Genomic DNA, 22,652 nt, shown 5'->3' on the forward strand with positions numbered 1-22,652 from the left:
TTAAAAAAATTCATTTTTCCAAATTCACTTAGTCTCGTGCATCACAATGTGTGAATAGAAATCCAATCTATCTAAGAAGCTGCCTCTTATGCTGCTTTCAGAAAACAATTGAAGACACATCTGTTTGACAAGTTTCAATCCTAAATCATGTCTATGGCCATAACTTATTGAATTTCTACGGCCTTAATTTACTACGATTTTATCAGTGGCCCTTCTTTATTTACCACTGTTTCATTTAAACTATGTTATTATCTTAACTTTTGATTTTAAAAGATGTATTTTTATAGACTTTATTACACTTAAGATTGTAAACTTCTCTTCAGTTTGTATTTTAAATTAATTGCATGTACTTTTGTTGTAAACCACTTTGAACTTCTGGTATAGCGGTATATAAGAAATAAATTATTATTATTATTAAAACAGTTGTAAAGGCAACAGCTTGGTCTCAAAAGAGTTCTTGATATCGTGGAACAAGAAAAATTGTCAGATATAAAGAAGAGACTTATCTCAAACTGAAATAGCAATCATTTTTCGTCCAATATCTGGCTTCCCGACAGAAAGTCCTTCTGTTTTGCCTCAACAGGTTTGTTTTTCTCCGTTTTTGTATTTATTTTTTGTGTCCGTGATCTTTTTGATGTGGTATGAATGAAGCCCTTCTACTAAACTGATCATACAATACGTTTTAGATTGATTTTTTTTGGACATATATGATTGTATCCCTTTAAGTATTAGGTTTGAGACAGCTCTTCATACATTAAGACGGCATACAAGCCTTGGCTTATTATTTAGAAAGGACTCAGTCTCACAGAAAGTCTCATCAACTTTTGATCTCCTTTGACCCAAATAAACTGGGCAACCCTGTCGCCAAGAGAACCATTTCCACATGGCTTGCAGCTTGTATTTCTTTTTGCTATGCTCAGGCTGGATTGCACGCAGGGTCCAAGCTATGGCAGTTTCAGTTGCATTCTTACACTCCACTCCAATTGCTGAAATCTGTAAAGCAGCTAATTGGTCCTCAGTGCATACGTTTACTTTTCACTGTTGTCTGGAATCTTTTTCCAGACAAGATGCTCACTTTGGCCAAGCAGTTTTACAAAATTTTATTTTCTTAATTTGGCCAACTCTCCCTCCATCCCATTGCAGTAAGCTAGGACATCCCTCCCAAATGTGAGAATATGCTGTCTGCTTGTCCTAGGATAAAGCACAGTTACTTACCATTAACAGGTGTTATCTGGGAACAGCAGGCAGATATTCTCACATCCTACCCACCTCCCCTGGTTGTCTTCTTAGCTTGCTTACGGAACTGAAGGGCACAAGCTGATGTCGGGCGGGAAGGCACTTGCGCATGCACTGTATGGGCAGTCGCAAAGTTTGTTGAACTTAAAGTGACAGTTCACTTGTCAAACTGTCTGTACTATGCTCCATGGATGACGTCACCCATATGTGAGAATATCTGCCTGCTGTCCCCGGATAACACCTGTTACGGTAAGTAACTGTGCTTAATGGAACTTCCAAGATTAGTACTGAAATCTCAGTTCATTCTCATTATATTCCCTTCCTGACTCAGGCTTAAAAAAAACCAAAACTGTTGTGCACTGTCTATACTTCCACAGGATTGCAGTTACCCTACTACACCGATTGGTGTCTACTATGCGTATACCCCATTTGCATGCTTTTACCATAATGGATTTTGCTCTTGCAATGGTCTCAGGTTATAAAGATGTATTCTACTATGCATCTTTCACAAGCTGCTCATACAGAATTCATCAATGTATGCGTACGAGCCTTCTCAATAGTATGGGACTTCCCATGCATGCAGTGGGTATTTGGCATCCATCTTCCAGAGTTCCAGCTTATCCTCCTTTCAGGTTTTTTCTTTTGGACTTTTGCGTTCGTTGTACTGTGTTATATCACTGTACAACAATATCAGCAGTCTCTTCTACCATGTCATGAGACCACACATAGCGGGCAGTGAACGATCTTGCCCTGCTTCTTTCTCATGGCTGTATTTCTACAAGTGTGACAAAACAGTAAATCCCACTTAGCAATTGAAGGGTCATTCAGTATCAAGTTTAATCAAGTTTAAAGGGAAAAAAGCCACTTGATCAGACATTTTTTTGTTTATTGCTTTTGTATTTCTACAAGCTCAGTACTTTTTCCATCGTGCTAGTAAACTTTCCATTCTGCCACCTGTTGCCAGATCCTCTCCTCTTGGAAAATTCCTTCTACAGATCTCTGAGTTTCCTAAAGGTCTCACAATGCTTCAGTTCTCGTCCACATTATTTTCCCCACAGCTAGTGGAGGATGATTTTCTTCTAGGTTGCATAAATACATACTGGTATTCATTTCTGCAAATGGGCAGAAAGTTTCTCCAGCAGTTGTTAGCCTTATCTAAGTGTTTACTACCATGGGTATAAACCCAACTTGTGACTTCGACAACTACTTTTTCACCCTCTAGTCGCAAGGTTGTTCCTCGCACTCAACTAACATCTATCCACTATCATTCTTCCACCTTTCTGGTGGCCCTGGCAAATTTGTGTCTTGTTTCTACTTCACAAACAAAACTGAGAGCAAAATCAAAAAACTAATGAGGATTCAAAACACAATATATCTCAAAAAAAGAATCCCCTGCACAGATATATACTCAATCAAAAGCAATACAACGTTAGTGCAGTACTAAACAAACTACTTCATAAAGAATATATACACATTTTATTAATCTTATTCATATTATCAACATTTCAACATTTCAGCAAGGTTAAAAACACTTAAGACTATAAACATACATAAACAGACAAACACATAACGAGTAGGACATATCAAATAAATATCAGGACGACCAAAATGACCAACTCTCTGAATGTAACAGCCAGAAAGACTTCCCCTTCTATGTCCACTTTCTACTTTCATACCCAATGCTGGAAGCCATCCAATATTTAATGATTTTCCTTCCGTTGGTTTTGTTTCACTGCCTGGTATAATCTCTCAGCAGTTGCATCTAGATTCCTGGTCACTCTCTTCGTAGTTGACCTCCTACTATTCCTGTTTAACTAAGGAGAGGTTCTATGTTGTCATGTTTAGCGCTCACAGCTCTCAGTCCAGCGATCTGATACCATATCTGAGAACCTGAGGTTAAATTTTTTGACTCGCACTTCAACTCACTGCTATCAGTTCCTCTGATACTTACTTTCAACCATTCCCTCTCCCTGAGCATCCATTCATTTCTACAATAATGGATGCATTCAGGGATTCCAACTTCTGCTCTTTTTGTCTTTCTTTTCCTGTTTTGGAAAGTTGCACTTCTACTCTACATTAATTTTCCTAGTTTAATCAGTGAACCTAGAGCACTGATCTCTATTCACCTTAAAAAAGAGCTACCAGAGCTCTCGAGGTAATCCCTAGGGGAATGCTGCTGGCGACTTCCTAGCCCCCAGTAAGCCTAATCAGCCCGTTCCCTATCATCAACGTTCTAAGCCACACAGGGCTTCACATAACCTGTTGTTTCTTTTTCATCCCTAAACATTCCACACTCCAGAACCTAACTAGACATTCTACCTTGGTCTTCATAACATCTCACTGTCCTATTTTGCATTTAGCTACTACTATGAGGTCAGGTTACATTTAACAACAGTGATGGCTTTACAGGATTTCAGTATTTGCCTTTTACTCTTATTGAGTACACTTTTATAGGAATTACTAGTTCACCAAATTCCTTCTCCTACCATTACTTTATATATACTCATATCAGATGGTATGTCCGAGTTCATTTGATTGTACTGCACAATTTATTTATTTTTTTTTTAGGGACCAACTCTCCCTCCATCCATTTCAGTTAAGCTATGGAGTCCCATTTGTGAGAATATGCTGCCTGCTTGTCCTGGGATAAAGCACAGTTATTTACCCGTAACGGGTGTTATCCAGGGACAGCAGGCAGATATTCTTACAGCCTGCCCACCTCTCCTAGTTGGTGTCTTCACTTGGGCATAGAACTGATGACCTTGTGAGCTGGTGTCGGGTGAGAAGGCACTTGTGCATGCGCGGTGTGGGCAGTCTCAAAGCTTCGTTGAACCTTAAAGTGACAGTACACATTTCACTGTCCATACTGGGCTCCATGGATGACATCACCAATCTGTTAGAATATCTGCCTGCTGTCCCTGATTAACACCTATTACAGGTAAGCAACTGTGCTTTCTTGCTTCCATTTTTTCTAGTTACCCTCATCTCTACCTGGCTTCCTTTTCCCTGCTTTCACTTCCGCCATCTTCCCCCCTCTCCCTTTTTTTATCATCCAGACGGAGCTACAATCAATTAATGCATGGATGAGAAGATGGTGTGAGGAAGAGGGTTTTCTTTTCATAAGGAACTGGACAACATTCTGGGGAAAGAACAAGCTTTTCAAGAAGGATGGTCTACACCTGAGCAAGGCGGGAACTAGACAACTAGCAAATAACGTCAGAAGAGCGATAGAACAAGCTTTAAACTAAGTAGAAGGGGAAAGCCGACAGTCGACCTGGTATCGACGGTTCGGGAAACAGTATCCAGTGAAGGTACTGAGGGGGAAGATTGCGGGGAAGACACAAGTGGCAAGCAACTGACTATGAACATTCAAGGGAGTCAGACGAAGCGAGAGGGGAACAGGATGAACATACTACAAGGGGAAGTCAAAATGGGACTGGATAATGAGAAGGAACAAGAGGAGGACAATAGGAACACGACAAAAGGGGAAGGCAATAGGAATCTACCACAAAGAAGACAAAAGAGACAATACTCAGGAGTTGACAGGTCAGGAAGGGGACAGAATGAAGAATGGAATGCAAGGGAAAATAGCGAGGAAGGGAAAATGCCAGGACTTGAACTGCATGTATACTAATGCAAGGAGCCTGAAGAACAAAATGGGGGAGCTAGAAGTCATGGCCAACAAGGAGAGACTAGACATCATAGGGATCACGGAAACTTGGTGGAACGAGGAAAACAAATGGGACATAGTACTGCCAGGATACAAACTCTACCGAAAAGACAGGACTTACCAGAAAGGAGGAGGAATAGCACTATACATAAGGGACACCATTCACTCATCAACTCTGGACACAGCAGTAACAAATGCCCAACTGGAGTCATTGTGGGTCAAAGTACCAGGAAGCAACGGATCCGAGATAAAGATGGGACTGTTCTACCGTCCACCTGGGCAAACCGAAGCCGAGGATACAGAAATGGTAGCCGAGCTGAGAAGGGAATGCAAAAACCCAAACACCATAGTTATGGGAGATTTCAACTACCCTGGGATAGACTGGTGTCTTGGAAATTCAAAATGTACAAGGAAAATGGAGTTCCTGGAAGCTGTTCAGGACAGCTTCATGGAACAACTTGTCGAGGCACCAACGAGAGGATCAGCGATTCTGGATCTGATCCTCAATGGGCTGAAAGGACCCGCAAAGGGAGTGGTGGTCGTGGGACCACTAGGAACCAGTGACCACAACATGATTCAGTTCAAAGTGCAAATAGGATTATCTAAGGGAAAGAGAACCAAGGCAACAACGTTTAACTTCAAGAAAGGGAACTATGATGCCATGAGACAAATGGTGAGAAAGAAGCTCAGAAACAGCTCCAAGGAAACGTGGACTGTGGAGCAAGCCTGGTCCCTATTCAAGGACACAGTAAACAAGGCGCAAAACCTATATATACCAAGATTTAGGAAAGGATCCAAAAAGAATCGGATGAAGGACCCTGCATGGATAACCAGTGAAGTAAAGAAAGTGATAGGAGACAAGAAAAAATCATTTCGGAAGTGGAAAAAAGACAAAACCGAGGGAAATTGGAGAGAGCACAGGCAGTATCAAAAACAATGTCACCAAGTAGTCAGGAAAGCCAAGAAATAGTATGAGGAGAGACTGGCCAACGAAGCAAGAAATTTCAAACCGTTTTTCCGATATGTGAAAGGGAAACAGCCAGCGAGGGAGGAGGTGGGACCCCTGGATGAGGGTGACCGGAAGGGAGTGGTGAAAGAGGAAAAAGAGGTGGCCGGTAGGCTAAACGAGTTCTTCTCGTCGGTCTTTACAATAGAAGACACATCCAGTGTGCCAGAACCAGAAAAAATCTTCAGGGGAGATCAAGAGGGGAAATTATCATGCATGGAGGTAAGCCTCGAAGACGTTCTCAGGCAGATAGATAGATTAAAAACTGACAAAGCTCCGGGCCCAGACGGGATCCACCCGAGAATACTGAAAGAGCTCAGAGATGAAACAGCAGAGTTACTGCGGCATATTTGCAACCTGTCCTTGAGAACAGGGGTAATCCCGGAGGACTGGAAGATAGCGAATGTTACACCGATCTTCAAGAAAGGATCGAGAGGCGACCCGGGAAACTACAGACCGGTGAGCTTAACCTCTGTTCCGGGGAAGATGGCCGAATCACTGATCAGGGAAGGTATCAATGAGCATATAGAAAAAAATAATCTGATGAGATCAAGCCAGCATGGTTTCTGTAAAGGCCGATCATGCCAGACGAATCTACTGCATTTCTTTGAGGGGATAAGTAAACAATTGGACCAAGGTGACCCCGTAGACATCGTATATCTAGATTTCCAAAAAGCCTTCGACAAGGTGCCCCATGAACGCCTACTGAAGAAACTGTGGAGTCACGGGGTGGAAGGGGACGTGCACAGATGGATCAAAAATTGGCTGGCGGACAGGAAGCAGAGGGTAGGAGTAAAGGGGCACTACTCTGACTGGATAAGGGTCACAAGTGGTGTTCCGCAGGGGTCAGTGCTGGGACCACTGTTGTTCAATATATTTATTAATGATCTAGAAACGGGGACAAAGTGCGAAGTTATCAAGTTCGCGGATGACACAAAACTCTCCAGAATGGTCAGAACTGTTGAGGAATGCAAAGACCTGCAGAGCGACCTGAACAAACTGAGTGAGTGGGCAAATAAATGGCAGATGAGCTTCAATGTGGAGAAATGTAAGGTCTTGCACATAGGGAAGGGGAACTCCAGGTACAGCTATACGATGGGAGGGAGGGTACTCGGGGAAGGCAGCCAAGAAAAAGATCTGGGGGTATTGGTGGATAACACAATGAAGCCGGAGGCGCAATGTGCAGCGGCCTCAAAAAAAGCGAGCAGAATGCTGGGCATTATCAAAAAGGGTATCACTACCAGAACGAAGGAAGTTATCCTGCCACTGTATCGAGCAATGGTGCGCCCACATCTGGAATACTGCGTCCAATACTGGTCGCCATACCTCAGGAAGGACATGGCAATACTCGAGAGGGTCCAGAGGAGAGCAACGAGGATGATAAAGGGTATGGAGAACCTCTCATATGCCGAACGGTTAGACAGGCTGGGGCTCTTTACCCTGGAAAAGCGGAGATTGAGAGGGGACATGATACAGACTTATAAAATCATGAAAGGCATAGAGAAGGTGGAGAGGGACAGATTCTTTAAACTAGCGGGGGCAACTAAAACAAGAGGTCACTCAGAAAAACTGAGAGGAGACAGATTCAAAACGAATGCAAGAAAGTTCTTCTTCACTCAACGGGTGGTAGACACGTGGAACGCGCTTCCCGGAGAGGTGATAAGCCAGAGTACAATTCTGGGGTTCAAAAAGGGACTGGATGACTTCCTGGAAGCGAAGGGAATAACGGGGTACAGATAGAGGTTTACCTCACAGGACACTGAGCAAATAGGGTATGGACTTTTTAGGTTAGGTAGGGAACATTTTCAGGTCATGGACCTGGAGGGCCGCCGCGGGAGCGGACTGCCGGGCGCGATGGATCCCTGGTCTGACCTGGCAGAGGCAATGCTTATGTTCTTATGTTCTTCTCAGATGCTTCTGACTCATCCAACCGGCTTCATTAGCATTCCTAAGTGAATGAGTAGGAAAGCTGTCAGCTCCTGAAAAGTCTGTTGCTTTAGGAGTGGGGATGTACAGAGGGGTGTGGTGTCAACTCTATTTTAGGCTTAGGTTATTATGATGACCTAATAAATTTTGTCTTTGGAGAGAGAGAGCTTGCTGTGAAATCACAATGCAGACAGTTTCTGTACTTGGGAGAAAAAGGAGTAGCAATTTATACAGATCATTTTAGCAATACAGGTTCCCTTGTCTGATGTGTGTAGGCTTATCTGTGATGAAAAAGTGCCCCAAAATTTTGTGCAAGTTGCATGACTGCTGTGTGAGTATAGGGTGTCAGTCAGTGGGAGAACTGGGATTAAGGAGAAAGTGTAGTAACATTATAGATAATAGAAAAAAAATGGGTCCATCCATGCTGCTCAGTTGTACATGCTCATCTGCCTAAGTATTAGGATATTTCCCATAACGTAACTAAGTGCCATCTCTGCCCTTACTATCATGCCTTACTATCTACCTTCTCAAGAAAGGAATTAGCAAAGCTTGAAGAAAGGTCCAGAAATTGGCAACTAAGATTCAATGCTAAAAAATGCAGGGTCATGAACTTGGCTGCAGAAATCCACAGGAACAATATAATATATAGTAATATAGTAAATGATGGCAGATAAAGACCTGAACGGTCCATCCAGTCTGCCAATTAGTTGTTCTCATTAAAAATATATGATTAAATTAACTTCTCTTCTTTGATATTTCTGGGCCATAGACTAAAGTCCACCTAGTATTGTCCTAGGTTCCAACTGCTGAAGTTGCCATCTAAGCTCTTTCCAGCCTATCCAACCATACCGTTGTTTGCAGGATATCTACTGTAAAGTCTGACCAGTAGCGTTCTCATGTTCCAAGTTAGTGGAGTTCCCATTGATGCCCTCCCCAGCCCAACCTTCACCAAATCACAATATATGGGACACAAATCGTACAAGTCTGTCCAATACTGGCCTTAGTTCTTTAATTTATACCCTGTTTTCTAATTAGAGACCCTCTGTGTTTTATCCCATGCATTTTTTAATTCCATCACTGTTTTCTTTTCCACCATCTTCCTTGGGGGAGGGTGCATTCCAAGCATCCACCACCCACTCCATGAAAAAGAATTTCCTCAAGTTATGCCCTCTAGTTTTACCATTTTCCCTTCTCTGGAAAAGATTTGAGTCTATATTAATACCTATCTATATTAATATATATTTGATTCTATATTAATACCTGTCTGTATCATATCTCCCCTGTCCCTCCTCTCCTCTAGAGCTGTGTTATTCAACCTTTTTACATCCATGGACCAGCGGAAATAAAATAATTATTTTGTGGACCAGCAAACTATTAAGACTGAAATTTAAAAAAAACATCTCCACCCCGCCCCGGTGAACTTGGTCCACGTCCCGCCCCTGTGAACTCAGTCCCCGTCTCCATCCCATGTACAGGGAGTGGGAAAAGAGAGAGCGAGATCCATGTGCATCTCTCCCACTCCCTCTACTGCCATGTCCAAAATTTTCCTCTCTCTCATCCTCAGCCCACCAGCCCCATGCCCAACATTTCTCCTTCTATCACCCCTCTCCAGCACCATGCCACACCTCTCACTCCATCACTATGTCCAACATTCCTCCCCATTGCATCCCCTTCAATCTGTCACTCGATCCCCTTTCCACCACCATATCCAACATTTCTCCCTCTCCTTCTCTTCCCCTCCCCATGTATCTCTTCCTCACTCCTCTCTCTATGCCCAACAATTTTCGTCTTTCTTCCTTTCCACATGTGCATAATCTTTCTCTCTCACTTAACACACTCATCCCCAGCAATTCTCCCTTTCTATCCCCTCCTTTGTGTCCCAAGTTCATTCCTCCTCCCTTCCTTCTGCGTCCTGAGTTCGTGTCCCCCTCTCTGCCTTCCAACATTTATCCCAAATTCATGCCCCTCCCATGTCCCAACATGCTCCCCCCCCTCTTCTCTCCCTTACTTGTTCAGGGCTGTCCAGCCTCTGCCAAAGCTGGATCAGTGTCCCTTGCAAGCGCATGTCCGTCTTCCTTCCGGCTTGGCTGCTCCTTATCATCAGCGCCAATTGCACTTGTTTGCTGCGACAGTATACAGCGGCTCTTGCACGCTGCATGCTGCTGCCCCAGTTCTGGTTCCAGGTCAGCCATGTGCAGCGTGTAAGAGCCACTGTGCGCTGTACCGGCAAACAACTGCAGCTGGCGCTGAAGATAAGGAGCAGTCAAGCAGTCAAGGAAGATGAACACATGCATGCAGGGGACACTAATTCTTCACAGACCAGCAGGAAATTTTTGTGGACTGCCACCGGTCCACGGACCGACGGTTGAAGAACACTGCTCTAGAGTATACATGTTTAGGTCTTTCAGTCTCTTCTCATACTTCTTTTGGTTCATACCCCTTAACCATTTTGTCACCTTCCTCTGGACCGCTTCAAGTCTTTTTATTTCCTTCGGCAGATATGGTCTCCAAAACTGAACACAATTCCGTGTGGCCTCACCAATGACCTATATAGGGGCATCAACACCCCTCTTCTTTTGCTGGTTATTTCTCTTTCTACATAGTCTAGCATCCTTCTGGCTACAGCCACCACCTTATCACACTGTTTAGATGCCTTTAGATCCTCATATACAATCACCCCAAGGTCCCTCTCTCTGTCTGTGCCTCTCACCTCCCAGCACGTGTGGTTCCCTCGGATTTCTATCCCCCATATGCATCACTCTGCACTTCTTTGCATTGAATTTTAGTTGCCAGACTTTAGACCATTCTTCTAACTTGCAGATCCTTCTTCTTGTTTTCCGCTCCCTCTGGTGCATCCACTCTGTTACAAATGGTGGTATCATCCGCGAAAAGGCTGACCTTACCTTCTAACCCTTCAGCAGTATCATTCAAAAACAAATTGAACAGAATCAGTCCCAGCACCAATTCTTGAGGCACTCCATTACTCACCTTACCCCTCCTCTGAATAAATTCCATTAACCACCATCCTCTGGCATCTGTCCGTCAACCAGTTTCTAATCCAGTTCACCACTTTGGGTCCTAACTTCAGCCCATGGAGTTTATTCAAGAGCCTCCTATGAGGAACCATGTCAAAGGCTTTGCTAAAATCTAAGTATATTACATCTAGCACACATCCTTGATCCAGTTTTCTGGTCACCTAATCAAAGAATTTAATCAGATTCGTTTGCCTTTAGTATACCCCATGTTGCCTCGGATCTTGTAAAACATTAGTTTCTAAGAATTTCACTACTTTCCTTCAGCAACGTTTCCATTATTTTTCCAATAACCGAAGTACTTCTGTGCATGAAAGAAGAACAGGACTTGGGGGTGATCATATCTGATCATCTTACAGTGGTGTGCAAAAGTCTGGAACAACTTGTGAATTTTGCATTCTTTCAACTTTCTGACCTTTTAATTTCTTTTGACCCAATAGATTTGTCTGTGTAAACACATTATAAGGGATACATTTGGCTATTAGAATCAACTTTTTATTTTAGCTTGGTCTTAAATTTCTGAGTTTTTGTTAAAGTTACCATGTTAATCATTTTTCTATGTAAATTGAGTAATGTACTATGCTGGCCAAAAAGTAGCCTTGAAAAATGCTGTTTTTGTGTGTTAGTGATGACTCAGTATTTGATGAACCATCTTCTGTTCTTGATCACCTGTCTGCACCATGTGAAAATTGAATGAACCAGTTTGATGAAGTGATTATGGGTGACAATGTGGTTCCAGACTGCAATGAGTGATTCAATCAATTCAACATTTTGATATTGGTTCTTTGATATCTCCCAGGCCACCTTGTGCCACAAGTTCTTAATCTGATTCAGATCCAGGGATTGGGTAAGCCAGTCGATTGACTCGATTTTGTTCTGACACTTCTACTTGTTCACTTATTTGGAGCAATGGCAAGGTGTGTTGTCATCTTGGAACAGGAACTGGCCTGGAAACAGCTGCTGAGCTGATGGTACCATGCACATTTTCAGTATTGTGATGTACTTGATCCCGTTGACCATTCCATAGATGATGTGCAAACATCCAACGTCACTGGCAATTGTGCAGCCCCAGACCATGACCTTCAAAGGATGCTTCACAGTGAAGTTGAGGCACTCAGGCTTGAACTCGTCTCTGGGAGACCTCCTCAAATAGGTGTGGGTGGGCCTGGTTGTCAAACAGGCAGAAGATGCTTTCATCGCTGAAAAGCACCTCTTCCCACATTTCATATGTTCAGCTTGAGTGCTTCCATGCCCACTCAATCTGGTTGTGTCTTTGGATGTCAGTCATCAGTGGCTTCTTGTGTTCTCACAGACCAAACTGCAGGTAACATCAATAAACTTGATGAACTGACACTGGCATACACATCTGACCATTCACAGAGTAGCTGAGGTGAGGTCAACTTATGATTAGTCAATGAAATACATTGAAGTTGCATGGTCTTGGCGTGATGTTGATGCATGTGGATGACCGGACCGAGGCTTGTCTATCACTGAACCCGTTGCTTTCTTCTTTTGTACAATCTTTACTATCACACTGTAATTGTAGCCAACTTTGCTGACTGCAATCAAGATCTGTCAGCACGAAAATTCCTCCTTGCTCATCACAGACACACACATCCAGGAAAGGTATCTCTCTTTCATGCCCCATTCAGATCAAATCAACTCCAGTACAGATAGTTTCTTCAATGAAACTTCTAGGGGTTACTCTTGATTCTAACTTGTCATATCATGAACACATCAATACAGTGGTCCGTAAATTTTTCTACCAGTTAAGAATGATTTGCTCACTGTCAAAAAATTTGGATTTATCTTTCCTTAACATTCTAATACACTCTCTGGTCATTTCATGCCTCAATTATTGTAATTCCCTTTATAAGGGCATTACCCCAAAAGAACTGAGAAAGTTACAAATCATTCAAAATACTTCCATCAAAATCATAACCAACTCTAAAAAATACGATCATGTGACCCCACTTTTAATAAAAGCTCATTGGTTACCTATTAGATACAGATCACTTACAAAATTCTTCTGTTAACCTTTAAAACTCACACCTCTGAAAGGCCAGAATTTATAAATAAGTATTTCATTTCCTATACTCCTTTGAGATCATTAAGATCCACCTCACAGCACTTTCTATCTATACCATCCTTAAATTATATTAACACCTTGTGTACATCAATTTTTTCGGTAACAGCTCCTTCACTGTGGAATGCCACTCCAAGCACCCCAAGAGAAGAAATGTCAATGACACAGTTCAAATCAAAATTAAAAGCATTTATTATTTAAAGATGCTTTCAATATCTAAATGTCTTAGGATTTTATCAATATTTTTATTCTTTTATTTATGTTTAATTTTTTTTTTAAATGAGATCTCTTGTACGAGAGATCGCTTTCCTATTTTTATATCATACCTTTTGTTCTTGCCCTAATTGATTCTTTTCTACTTAATATTGTAGTAATCCCCTCCTATCTTATTCAAGTAAGTCTTGTGTCTACTGTCCTTAAATGTATTGGTTATTGTAAAACTACCCATTAATTTTAGCTGTTTACTGCCTAGAAACTAAGTACAGTGGTACCTTGGTTTACGAGAATAATCCGTTCCAGGATCATGCTCGTAATCCAAAACTCTCATTTATCAAAGCAAAGTTCCCCATAGGCCTGCGTCCTGCGTGTTTATACGTGGTGAGCGTGTTGTTGGGGCAGTGGCTGACTTAGGAGAGGAGAGGCGAAGCAGCGCGCATGCTTAGATGGGAGCCGGGAGGTGCTGACCGACGGCAGAGGCATCAGCTGAAGCAGGAGGGCAGCCGCACGGGGACCCCGAGGGAAGGAAGGCACCACTTTGGAATCGCTGCAGCACCCTGAGGCAGGTACTCACCCCTGGGCCACCATTGCTGAGTGCTTGTTTATCAGGTCAGTGCTCGGTTTACGAGACAAAATTTGCTGAGTGTTTTGCTCGCCTTGCAAAACACTCGCAAACCGGTGCACTCGTAAACCGAGGTACCACTGTATAGGTGATTTATCAAATTTTAAATAAACTTGTAAACAAACAAGCGCCTTCAAAGTCAGGTTCCATGTCTTGTTCATGGTTGATGCAGAAAGTGTATGAAACCTAAAAAGCCTTCGCTTTTTATAGCTGCCCTGTTACCTAGATGTCTGGACTGTGATTGGCTGATGAAAGCAGCCTTCTTATTGGATAGAAATAATGCATGCTGATTGGACAGTCATGATCCAGTTTTGAAGCATGATCTGTAAAAGTTATAACAGCTATGTTCCAGTATCAACAAAATTGTAAAATTAGAAACAAGTTATCTTAAAAAGTTAATTCTAATAGTCAAATATATCTTATAATGCGGTACACAGACAAATCTATCGGGTCAACAAAGAAATTAAAAGGTCAGAAAGTTGAATGAAGGCAAAATTTGCAAGTGGTTCCTGACTTTACACACTACTGTAGAGTGGCAAAACAGGTAGAAAAGGCAATGGACAAAAACAGAAGGATGCTCACATGCCTAGCGAGAGGAATGGTCAGGAAAAAAGAAGTGGTATTGCCATTGTATGAGTTTCTGGTAAGGTCTCATTTAGAATATTGTGTGCAATTCTAGATATTGTACCTTCAAAAAGATATAAATAAGATGGAGTCAGTCCGGAGGGTGGCTATAAAAATGGTCAGTGGTCTCTGTCATAAAATGTATGGGGAAAGACTTAGAGATCTCAGTATGTATACTCTGGGTGAGAGGGGATATGATTGAGATTTTTAAATATTAATGTATAGGAGGTTAGCCTTTTTCAAATGAAGGAAAATTCCAGAATAAGAAGACATAATATGAAGTTAAGAGGTTATAGGATCAGGAGTAATCTAAGAAAATATTTTTTTTACAGGAAAGGTGGTAGATGCATGGAATAGTCTCCTAGTAGAGATGGTGGAGACAAAGACTGTTTGAATTTAAGAAAGTGTTATATAGGCATATGGGATTTCTCAGGGAGAAGGAGAATAGTGTATGCTGTGGATGGGTTATTTGTTTCTATGCTTCTAAACTTTTTACCCACCACTGCCCTCTATACCTGTTCCAAACATGGCCAAAATGTATTAAAAGTGCTGTTTACTACCACCTCTGCTGGTAGACCATTTTAGAGCCTTGTCATCTTTGATTTATTTAAAAACTGTACTTAATCTAGCATCTAGTCCACCTTTCATGTCTTATTACCAAGTTTTGTAATTATACTCTTCAGACACCTTCCCTGTGCTTAGTGATGTCTGGGTTTTACTTCTAATTCTTCCAGGCAGGTTATACAAGCCATCTTGGAATAGGGATGCAGCCACTACTGTTTGCAGTTGTAACTGCTTTACCATGTACCAGGTTACTCTTGATGCTTTGAGATAAACTGGCCAGTTCACAGGCTGATATACAGATACTAATTGACAGAGTTGTGTATTAGAATGGCAGTATAAGGAAGATAGCAACTCAGTCCATGCAGTTAGGGGCACAGCTGAAATCTCAGTGGCATCTTGTGTTCACTGAATATATGATTTAGCCTAGTAGTTAGATTAGTAGTCTGAGAATCAGGGAACATAGTAAATGACAGCAGATAAAGACCTGAACAGTCCATCCATTCTGCCCTATAATTACATGCATTACAATTCTATGATTAAAGTGTCTTTTTTTCTTTATTATTTCTGGGCCATAGACCTTAGAAGTCCGCCCAGTATTGTCTCTAGATTCCAACTAGTGGAGTTGCTGTTTAAACTCATTCCAGCCTATCCAAACCATCTCATCGATTGTGGGATTCAGACCCTGAAAGTCTGCCAGCACCATCCTCATGTTACAAATTGCTGTGACTCCCATCGAAGCCCTCCCAAACCCATCCTGAACCGAATTGCCATATTCAGGACACAGATTGCACAAGGCTGCCCAGTATTGGCCTTGGTTCTTCAATTTATACCATTCATATTCTAATTAGGGATACTCTGTGTTCATCCCACACTTTTTTGAATTCTGTCACTATATGCCTCTCCACCACCTCCTTCAGGAAGTTAGCTAGGATTCAATTCCTGCTTCTGCTACTGACTCTTTGTGACCTTGGACAAGTCAACTTATCTCCCAGGTACCCACTTAGATTTTAAGCTTATTGGGAAAGGGGCAAATTGTACTTGATACTTAACACTATACAGTGCTCTGTGAATGTCCAATGGTGCTATAAAAATAAGTGTCAAACCTGAAAATCCCACTAAGTGAATTGGTTCTTCCCTCTTCCTCTGGAACTCTTTACTCACTTGTGGACTGGAGGGCCTTGTTGAACCTTGAGTTGAATATATGGCCAAGTGTACCCTTAATTTAGGCTCTGTCTTCTTTCTTTGCAGCCAGTGCTGGGGCACATGGAGCCAAAGTCAAGCAAGGCCAACATGCTGCGATGTCGAAACTCTATTGCTACCTCTGCCGACGAGCAGCCACATATTGGAAATTACCGACTGCTGAAGACCATTGGCAAGGGCAACTTTGCCAAGGTCAAACTGGCCCGACATGTCCTGACTGGTAAAGAGGTAAGGGCAACAAAGATTTCATTACTTGGGTTTCTGAGGAGGGTTGGAGAAGGAACAAATCCCAATGGTTTTGACAAGTGGCTTTACTTCATAGGACATAAGAGGTAAAGACCTGCCATATAGCATCAGATAATAGGTCCATCAAGGCTTCCATCTGACAGTGGTCAATCCAGGTTTACAAGTACAAAGCAGGACTCCAGAGATATGATGGCTTTCTCAAACCTGCCTAATAGTGGTTTATGAACATTTCCTGTGGGAACTTGTCTAATCTTCTGATGACTATGGTAATTCTACAGCTTAATTGTACATTGAATGAAAAATCGTCATCTACAGTTCAGTTGAAGTATGCTATTTATTAGTTTCATACAGTGTCCCTTAGCCTTTATACTATTTGAAAGGTTAAGCAGTTATTCTCAATTTACTTGGTTTATTGGAGCCTTGATGTGTCTTTCCAGGGACACATCAAGGCAGTGTATAGTCTATATAAAGACTGAAAGGAATGCCCATGAAAATAAGACAGATAACCCCATTCATTCAGAGAGGAGAGCCACAAATGCAGCTAGATAGTGTTGTGTGAAAAGAATGTGGTGGGTTTTTTGTCGCTCAACAAAATTCCAGTTGAGTGATTGTTAATTGAAAGATTCTACAAAAAAAAGTGCCTTGAATTTCTTAAATGAGGGGCCCCCATTTAATAAATAGGGGGAAGGTTCCAATGTTTTAGGTTCAAAAAGTAAAAAAGCTGAGTAAATTCAATGTATGCTTGTAAATGTGCAAGAAGAGCCATATATTGAGAGTAAAGAATAAAGGGTTTGGAAAGAGGTATAGGCAGGGTAAGATCAGAGATTACCTGAGTGAAGGGTCTTATGTGACAGACATAAAATCTTAAACTGGATACTGTATTGGATTGCAGTGTTTTCAGTAAAGGAGAGCAGTGGTCAAGTTTACAGGTATTACAGAGAAAATATTCAGCAGAATTTTGTATTGCTTGTAATGCAGTAGTTTAGTTCTGATTGGGGAAGACCTGTGTATGTCGATTTGCAATAGTCCAATCGTAAGGTCAAGAATATGTGATGTGTGTAAGATTTGGGTAGGAAATGAAAGAGGAGGCATCCAGTGTTACTACCAGATAGTAAAAGGATTCTACTACAGCAGCAGGGAAGTCAAAGAGAACTGGAACCACAAAATTTACTCATCTTACCCCATCTCCACCTGCTTGCCGTTTCTTGAGGCTTGTAAATCCTGGGAATAAATTGCATTATAGATGAGCATAAGAGTGGTAGATGGCTGGTCCAGGAGTAAAAGGGGCTCTCAGGGAAGACAAGGTCCTAGCAGAGCGATTAAATGAATTCTTTGCTTTGGTCTTCATTGAGGAAGATGTGGAGGAGATACTAGTTCCAGAAATGGTATTCAGTGCTGATGATTCAGAGAAACTGAAACAAAGTCTCATTAACACTAAATGCAATGATGCAATTTGACAAATTGAAGAATAGCAAATTGTCTGGACCTGATTCCAGAGTACTGTTAGAATTAAAAAATGAATTTATAGAGTTATTAGTAATTATCATTAAAATCCAGTGTGGTACCAGATGATTAGAGGGTGGCCAATGTAATGCCAGTTTTTAAAAAGGGTTCCAGAAGGGATCTGGGAAATTATAGACTACACATGTCCCTCCGTATTCGTGGTTTCAGCACTCGCAGTTTCACTTATTCATGATTTTTCGCATGCTGACTCCGCCCTCATAAATTACATCACTCTGAAAATCGCTGCTTCCATGCCCTGCCTTCTTTCTTCCTTGCACTGAGAATTTCGTGTTTTGTGTGTTATTTTTTTGGAAGGGAGTGTGTGTGTGTGTGGGGGGGGGGGCGGGAATGAGAAGGGTAGAGTGAAACAATTACCCCTCAGAGGACACCCTCTGTATAGTTCGAGTTGATTGGCTGGATTTAGGCAGGTGCGAGCCGCCCATTGCTGCAGTGTCTTGTCAGTCGCAGGGCTTCAGTGCTCTGGATCATTGTCATTGCCTCCCAATCCTTGCCAGAGGCATGTGTGTGTGCCCCCCACCTCTTCTTTCTCCTGTGTGTAAAATTGGAGCGGACAGTGAATGGAGCCAGCCGCAGATTAGTGCAGAGCAGGGGTCCCCAAAGTCCCTCCTTGAGGGCCGAATCCAGTCGGGGTTTCAGAATTTCCCCAATGAATATGCATGAGATCTATGTGCATGCACTGCTTTCAATGCATATTCATTGGGGAAATCCTGAAAACCCGACTGGATTTGGCCCTCAAGGAGGGACTTTGGGGACTCCTGGTGCAGAGCATGGATCGGGGGGCTCCCACCACCGGCCTGGAGAAGAGAGAGCAGAGCCGTCCCTTTCTAGTGCATTCATGTGCAGCTGCAAGGGGGAGTGCCACGGGGCTTCATGTTGAAAGGGGACCTGGAGCACAGGGAGCCGCTAATCGTGTCCAAGATAAGCAAGGGGCAGGGAGGCGATTGTTGGTGCCGGCCTGCCATGCATTCAACAGTGTGTACTTTCCCCCTGCTCAGAAGCTCTTTTAAATCCCTGTAGTAGTAAAGAACAGGGGAACGGGTTTTAAAGAGCCCCCTCGCCCTGTACCTTGTTGCAAACACCTCATAATTTATTTTTTTTTTACCTTGAGATTATTACTGTACACTACTGTATTCGTGATTTCAATAGTAAAAATGCTGACTTTTTCAAAAAACTGTGAATAACTATTGAAATGTTGTTTGCGTTTTTTCCATATTCGCGGCTATGTTCCGCCCGCATCCACCGCGAATATGGAGGGAGAAGTGTAGTTTGACATCTGTGTCAGGCAAAGTGGTAGAGACTATTATAAAGAATAGAATTAAAGAACTTATACATAAGCAAAGATTAAAGAGACAAAGTCAACATGGATTTAGTCAAGGGAAATCTTGCTTCACTAATCTACTACATTTCTTCAAAGGGGTAAATAAACGTGTGGATAAAGGTGAGCCGGTCAATATTGTATATTTAGATTTTCCAAAATGATTTGATACTCGTACCTCATGAAATGTTCTATAATGGATTAAGAACTGGTTAATAGAAAACAAGAGAGTAAGGTTAAATGGTCAAACACCAGGTCCCAAGGCAGCATGGCATTTTGTTTGTGAGGTTTTGTTTTTATTCCTTCTCCTTCAGTACTGCAGGTGCAATGGAAGTCTGAGAGCAGGGGATTATGACTAGGGTTACCAGTCGTCTGGATTTACCCTTTTTAGAGGACATGTCCGTACGGCTTTTCAAAACCCGGCTTCCACCTTGGAACAGCATCGGGAGGGCATCTGCGCATGGGCAGATGCTCTCTCGATGCGGTTCTGAGGACGAAACGGTTGAGGGAAGCGGGGCTGGGATGGGGAAAGCCTGAGGGTAGGAACTATGGGTCTAGATTTTACAGGAGTAAAATCTGGAAACCCTGATTATGACTCTTCAAGTTCTTGGCTAGTACATAGAAGAACTCCCGCTTTATCCAGACTTCATGTTGGGTGTGGGGTGTGTGAAAGGGACGATTTAAATGAAAACATAACTTCAGAACCTTATACAAGTTGTATATTTTTGCACACATTCCTTATTCAGCCTTAGGACTTACCATTATGTATATCCCCATACTGCTAATTTTCCTCCACTTCCACATCTCTCTCCTTTTTAGGTCGCTGTGAAAATAATTGACAAAACTCAGCTGAACTCCTCCAGTCTGCAGAAGGTAAGAACCTGATCTCTGTCTCCATTATTTGGGTATTAATGGGTTAGAATGCATCAGGGAGAAACATCTTGTGCCCTTTGCAAACTTCATAATCAGGCTGGTACAGATGGAGAGTTATGGGAAATTGTAAGAAGTTTGTTTATTCAAATTTGATATCCTGCAAATTTCAACAAATCAATATGGCTTACAAAACACAAGAAAATCAGTTAAAATAAAAAAGGACACCATTATCAATAGGAAAGACCTAATCTAAATATTAGATAACCCCCCCCAAAAAAAACAAACAAACCTCTTTTTGTTGCGGTCTCTGGGGTTTTGCAGCCCAAAATATGGTAACCCTAAACATAGGGAGGGAATAGAAAGGCTTCTGGAGTAGCCGCAACACCTTCATACTCTTTTATATCTTATGTAGTGTTTTCTCTGTATGTAGGAAAAGAGAAAGCAGATCAGACACAGGAAGTGAGGAGCAGGGCACACCCAGGGCTGTGTTTGAGGCACCTGCTGCTCAGCCCTACCTTACCTTCTTGGGACCTTGCCTCTAGTACATTTTCTCAGTCTCTTTACTGTTTATATCATGCCTTCTGCTTACGGTACTGATTGCTGTTTCAGCAAACTACAGCTTTCTGAGTTTGTAAAGTGCTGGGGAAATGGTTTACAAGAAAAGTGCTCTGACACATCAAGGATGCTTTGGGTCCAGTTATGGGGCCACCCACGTTTATACTTAACCCTTAATTTGGCTTTATGTGGGCCCCTCTTATAGGTTTGGATACTACACAGATGTCCCCATCTGCCTCCTGCTATCCCGTTAATCAGTCCCTGTTCCCTCTCTGTGCCTTGCTTTGACAAATATGCTCCCATGTGGGGCTCATGACTGGCGGCATTAATCTCATTCAGTGAAACACTTGGGAGTAGAAACTGGATAAAAGGTGCATTGCCTGTGTACAGGGAGGACAGTTATTTTTTAATTGTTTGAGTTGCATGCTATACTGCCTAACTAGGGGATGGATGCACAAGATAGTTTACAAATTAAAATAGAAGGAAAGGAGTGGCATCAATCACAAGACAGAGGGAAGAAAATCTTCAGGACTAACTTCATATTTCCAGGGAGCAGAAACTTTTTCCAAATTTACGTATGTGTGGGACAGACATGAGAGCACATACAGGGTTAGAGGGCACAGACAAAGGGGTCTTTTACGTACTATTTTTTTGTTTGTGTTTGTAAAATCCTTATAAGTGAGAGGGGCCAGATGCACCCATCTCAGTATCCTCAGGGCTTCATGCCAATCAGTGCCAGTAGTTTGTGAATTCTCTGCTCATTTGATCTGTAGAGCATAGTTTGACACGACTGACTGTGTAGCTCTTTACATGCATCTGCTTCTAGATCAGGCTGATAAAGGGATTTTTTTTTTCCAGCTGTTCCGTGAAGTACGAATAATGAAGGTTTTAAATCATCCTAACATAGGTGAGTAAATCATCCCCCAAAAGAGAATTATAGCAGCAGCTCATACTTGTTGAAGGGGCTTGAACCATTTCTGCCTGTGACTACATCCCTATCTTCCGGTTATGAAAAACCTATTTCTCCAGCAATTGAGAGAGCTTATATTATCCCAGGACAAGCAGGCAGCCTATTCTCAACATATGGGTGATGTCATTCACGGAGCCCAGAAGCGGACAGCCTCGTAAGCAGACTTGCTTGTAGAAATGTAGAAGTTTTGAGTCTGCCGCACCGCGCATGCGCGAGTGCCTTCCTGCCCAGCACAGGGCGAGTCTCCTCAGTTCTCAGTTTTTCACGGAGCCGAGAAGTCTGTACTTTGACACTCTGCGTTGAACTTCATTCGCTTCATGCCTTCTCTCACTGCAGTTTATGTTCTTTTTAGTCGCAAATCTCTGTGTTACTTTCTTTCTTTTCCTTTTAAAAAAAAAAAAAAAAAGATAAATTTTGATTATTTTCTTCATTGACTGACTGGCGGGCCAGGCTGTGCAGCCGCAGCCGGCGGGCTTTGACTTCGCAGTGGCTATCTTCCCTCCTATGTCCTGGCCGGTCACGGGCTTCAAGAAGTGTAGCCAGTGCCAGTGTGCGATTTCTCTCATGGACCCACACCGCTGGTGCCTCAAGTGCCTTGGGCCTGACCATAATCCGAAGTCGTGCGAGCACGGTGCTACTGTTCAACCTCGAGCTCTTAAACATCGTGGAGTTTGAGTGGAAAAACTCTTCAGCATGGACTCTTCAGCATGGACCTCGAGTGCTGCCTTGGTCCCCCATTCCAGCGAAGGTCTTCCTGCTTCCACGACTCAGACTGTCCTCATTTGGATCGTCTTTAGCCTCGAGTACACCTGCTTTATCTTCCCCTGATATCCCCTCAGGTCAGATACCTAAGCAGAAGGTTCCTGTGGTGGTTCTCAAGCTTTCTAAGATCTCCAAGTCCAAGCACATCTCCACTGCCACCTTGGAGCCTTTAGCCTCAGCAAGTGGTCCGGTTTCAGACACAGATCCATCTTTGCAGGCTTCTCT

At 42.5% G+C, this 22,652-nt stretch overlaps 1 protein-coding gene across 7 annotated transcripts in view; it reads left to right on the forward strand.

Annotated features, from left to right (window-relative positions):
* MARK2 (microtubule affinity regulating kinase 2) overlaps positions 1-22,652 on the forward strand; it is a 360,912-nt gene that overhangs the window by 179,810 nt on the left and 158,450 nt on the right. For all 7 annotated transcript variants that reach the window (XM_033954141.1, XM_033954139.1, XM_033954140.1 and 4 more), the window contains exons 2-4: positions 16,231-16,410; positions 20,087-20,140; positions 21,554-21,602. In XM_033954141.1, coding sequence (XP_033810032.1) covers positions 16,231-16,410; positions 20,087-20,140; positions 21,554-21,602 — 283 coding nt within the window. The remainder of the gene's footprint in view (positions 1-16,230; positions 16,411-20,086; positions 20,141-21,553; positions 21,603-22,652) is intronic.

This window comes from Geotrypetes seraphini, chromosome 8, assembly GCF_902459505.1.
Source record: "Geotrypetes seraphini chromosome 8, aGeoSer1.1, whole genome shotgun sequence".
Classification (NCBI taxonomy): domain Eukaryota; kingdom Metazoa; phylum Chordata; class Amphibia; order Gymnophiona; family Dermophiidae; genus Geotrypetes; species Geotrypetes seraphini.